Here is a 3,092-nt window from a genome sequence, read left to right as displayed (position 1 = left end):
TGTTCTGATAACTTGCTTCAAAGGTTATATCTTATTTCAAAAATCAAATCATTGCCAAAGAGTTGAATTTAAAGATACAGAAGATATTTAATATAATGAAAGTAAAGAATTTATAGAGAGAAATTTAAACAAGATTAAAAATCTAAAAGCTCAAAAAATGTAGTGTAATTTCTCAAGAAAATTAAACAATATTAAACACCTTTTTTTTATTTTAATATGCAGTTTCCTTTAAATTCATATAGTTTTGGAACTTTTAATTGCCAAATCTTGTATATACTAATCTAAAATCAATAATACATTTGTGAAGTCTCCAACTTGGAATATTCAGATAGTGAGTAATTAACAATGCACTCTCATGTGTTGGATGAAAGTTCCAGATTTAAATCTCATTCTGAACTGTTGCTTTCTTAGATACATAAAATTAAGATTTTTCTTATATAAGTAAATTATTAATTTTAACATTTATGTATATAATTTTTTTTTAAAATAGAAAAACATGGACCTTTGGAAGGATAAAAAACATTATATATTATTGATTGCAACAGTATGTGCTTGTTACTTTAATGCTCTAGAATGTGATTTTGTTTTTGATGACATGTCAGCTATAAGAGATAACAAAGATCTTAGACCAACTACACCATTATGCAACATATTTTTAAATGATTTTTGGGGAACTCCTATACAAAAAGTAAGTAAAATTGCTTAGAATATTAATTTAGTTTGTTATGTAATTATACATTTTAAAATTAAATAATATTCAATATATAATTCAGCTATTTTGAGTAAATTTGATTGTAAACAGATTTATATGAACAACTTTTAATTATATAATTTATAACCTCCTTTGATTTGTTACATTAGCACAATATATTAAAACCAAAAGTTATCATAGAATGTTTTTAATCTGAATGAATTTTTGTCAGATGAGCTATTATAGAATTTTCCTTCATAAACTGTCATTCTAAGATACTATTTTTGTAACTCAGAAACATTATACCTTCATAGGTCATTATACTTCATCTGTCCAGAAGCTTTATTGCTGATTATTTATGTATTATTTGTATCATTGAGATCTAATTTTTGTTCTTACAATTCTTTTAATATTATGATAAATGGACTACATTTTTTGTTATGTCAAGAATCATTTACATTTTTATATATAATACCATTCTTAATCTTTTTAAGGCACTCCTATTTCTCCACATTCTGTATACATTTCTAATTTAAGTTATGTAAAATATTAAAATTTATTTTACTCATTGTGTTATCTTTCTTTCACCTAAGTTTTTGAAGTTTTAATAACAAGATTATAATTTTTTCTTACAGTTGTTTTATATCATTGAATTTATTTTGATTTTGAAAGTGATATGCATTACCATGGCAATTAAACTATTTGCTAATGGATATCATCTGTCCTATGCTGATTGTTTGATAACAGAACATTGTAAATATCTGACTTGGCAAGTAGACAGAGAGAATGATGATTACTTTCTCTCTCTTCCTCTATAGTTTTTTGTTATTTCTAAGTCTTGATATTGTAGTATATCTACTAATTAGAATATGAATCCAACAGACTGTTCATTGAATGATTTTATTAATTTCATTTAAATGTTCAAGTTCTTTTTTTTGAGATGTTGGATTTTCAATGTCATTTAGTAAATTTTGTTTAATAATGAAGTACTGTATTTTGTAAATTTGAAATTATTCCAATTTAAAGAACAAATCTAATATAAATGGGTATGATATATTTTTTAATAATTTGAAATGTTCATAATAAATGTTAATTGTTTGAGTTTTTTTTTTTTTTGCATATATTTATGAACATTAATTATTGTTTCTTATTTCTTTTCTACTATGACTATAAATGGAATGGATGACATCTCTAATGGATTACGAGAACTTTTGAAAAATAATTTTTTTAAACAAAAAGTTTTTATATATGATTTGTTTACAACATTCACCACAGCAAAAAACACTGGTTGTTTAGAATAAAACTTCTTTTTACTTGTTTTTGTGGTATTTTGTATATAGTTTTATTGATTTGTTTACTTCACAAAAATACTTAAATATTTCAATTATATCAATATTTTTAAAAAATAGTTATTATTATTAATTTTCATATATTAAATTTTTTTAGGATTTCTAAAGCAGCTTACAAAAATAAACTTGCAATTTATTCACTATAATTTAAATAAATTTAGCACTCATTATTATGACAATTGTTTAATATATTTAATATTATTTAATCAATTTTTAACTTCACTATATTATATTATACTATAATATAGTATAATATTATATTATACTATAATATAGTATAACTAGCTTACTCGTCGCGCATTGCTGCGATCTCAAAAGAAAGGAAATTCAAGCAAACTCGTTATGATAAAATTCAATTTACATTTTATTATTTTTATTGAAACTTATTATTATTATTCATTTTCATCGGTAAAACATTTCAAAGTGTCGTTTCAATTCTATTTATTTATTGGAGTGCTTGTGGATACACGATATTTTTTGTTTTTCCGTCTGGTGCGTACACGAATAAATCAGGTTTTCCGACGCGTTAGCTGGTCACATACAGTTGTCCACGCGAGAAACACGCATTCTCCAAATTTAACCCACACACTCGCAGCGATTGTCAGAAGCGCGATATTCCCCATTTATACAGGTAACCCCCGTATAACACGGCACTTCTATAGCACGGATTCGCTCTAACACGGTTCGAGAATTGGTACCATCCCCCGTATAACACGGTACATTTATAGCACGGATTCACTCTGACACGGTTCGAGAATTGGGTAAAACCCTCGTACAACAGGAAATGTAATAAATTTTTACATACTTAAGTAATAATAGTGCACGAAAATTATTATTTTCGTGAACTATTAGTACTTAAGTATGTAAATTTTCTCTTCTCGCCTTCTGTCGATACACGTGGTCCGTCTCGAAACTTGTTTCAGTGTTGCCAGATCGCGACGCTTCTGCTTCTGATGTTGCCGAATGTTTTTCCCTTATTCCATACTTGCTTTATTCTTCATAAGTGCTTAGCACCATATAAGGAAATTTATAAAGACCTTTTAACTAGAAGC

The 3,092-nt window shown here is 26.0% G+C and overlaps 1 protein-coding gene across 1 annotated transcript in view; it reads left to right on the top strand.

The window, feature by feature from the left end:
* The first annotated feature begins 488 nt into the window (after positions 1–488).
* The window catches only part of LOC111614877 (transmembrane and TPR repeat-containing protein 3-like), a 29,986-nt gene continuing 27,382 nt past the window's right edge, over positions 489–3,092 (top strand). The window contains exon 1 of the mRNA XM_023356242.1: positions 489–688. Coding sequence (XP_023212010.1) covers positions 497–688 — 192 coding nt within the window. The 5' untranslated portion in view covers positions 489–496. The remainder of the gene's footprint in view (positions 689–3,092) is intronic.

This window comes from Centruroides sculpturatus, unplaced genomic scaffold (genome assembly GCF_000671375.1).
Source record: "Centruroides sculpturatus isolate CEXI.00-Female unplaced genomic scaffold, Cexi_2.0 scaffold1407, whole genome shotgun sequence".
Classification (NCBI taxonomy): domain Eukaryota; kingdom Metazoa; phylum Arthropoda; class Arachnida; order Scorpiones; family Buthidae; genus Centruroides; species Centruroides sculpturatus.
Note: the sequence above shows the minus strand (reverse complement) of the source record. Positions and strands in the feature narration are given on the sequence as shown.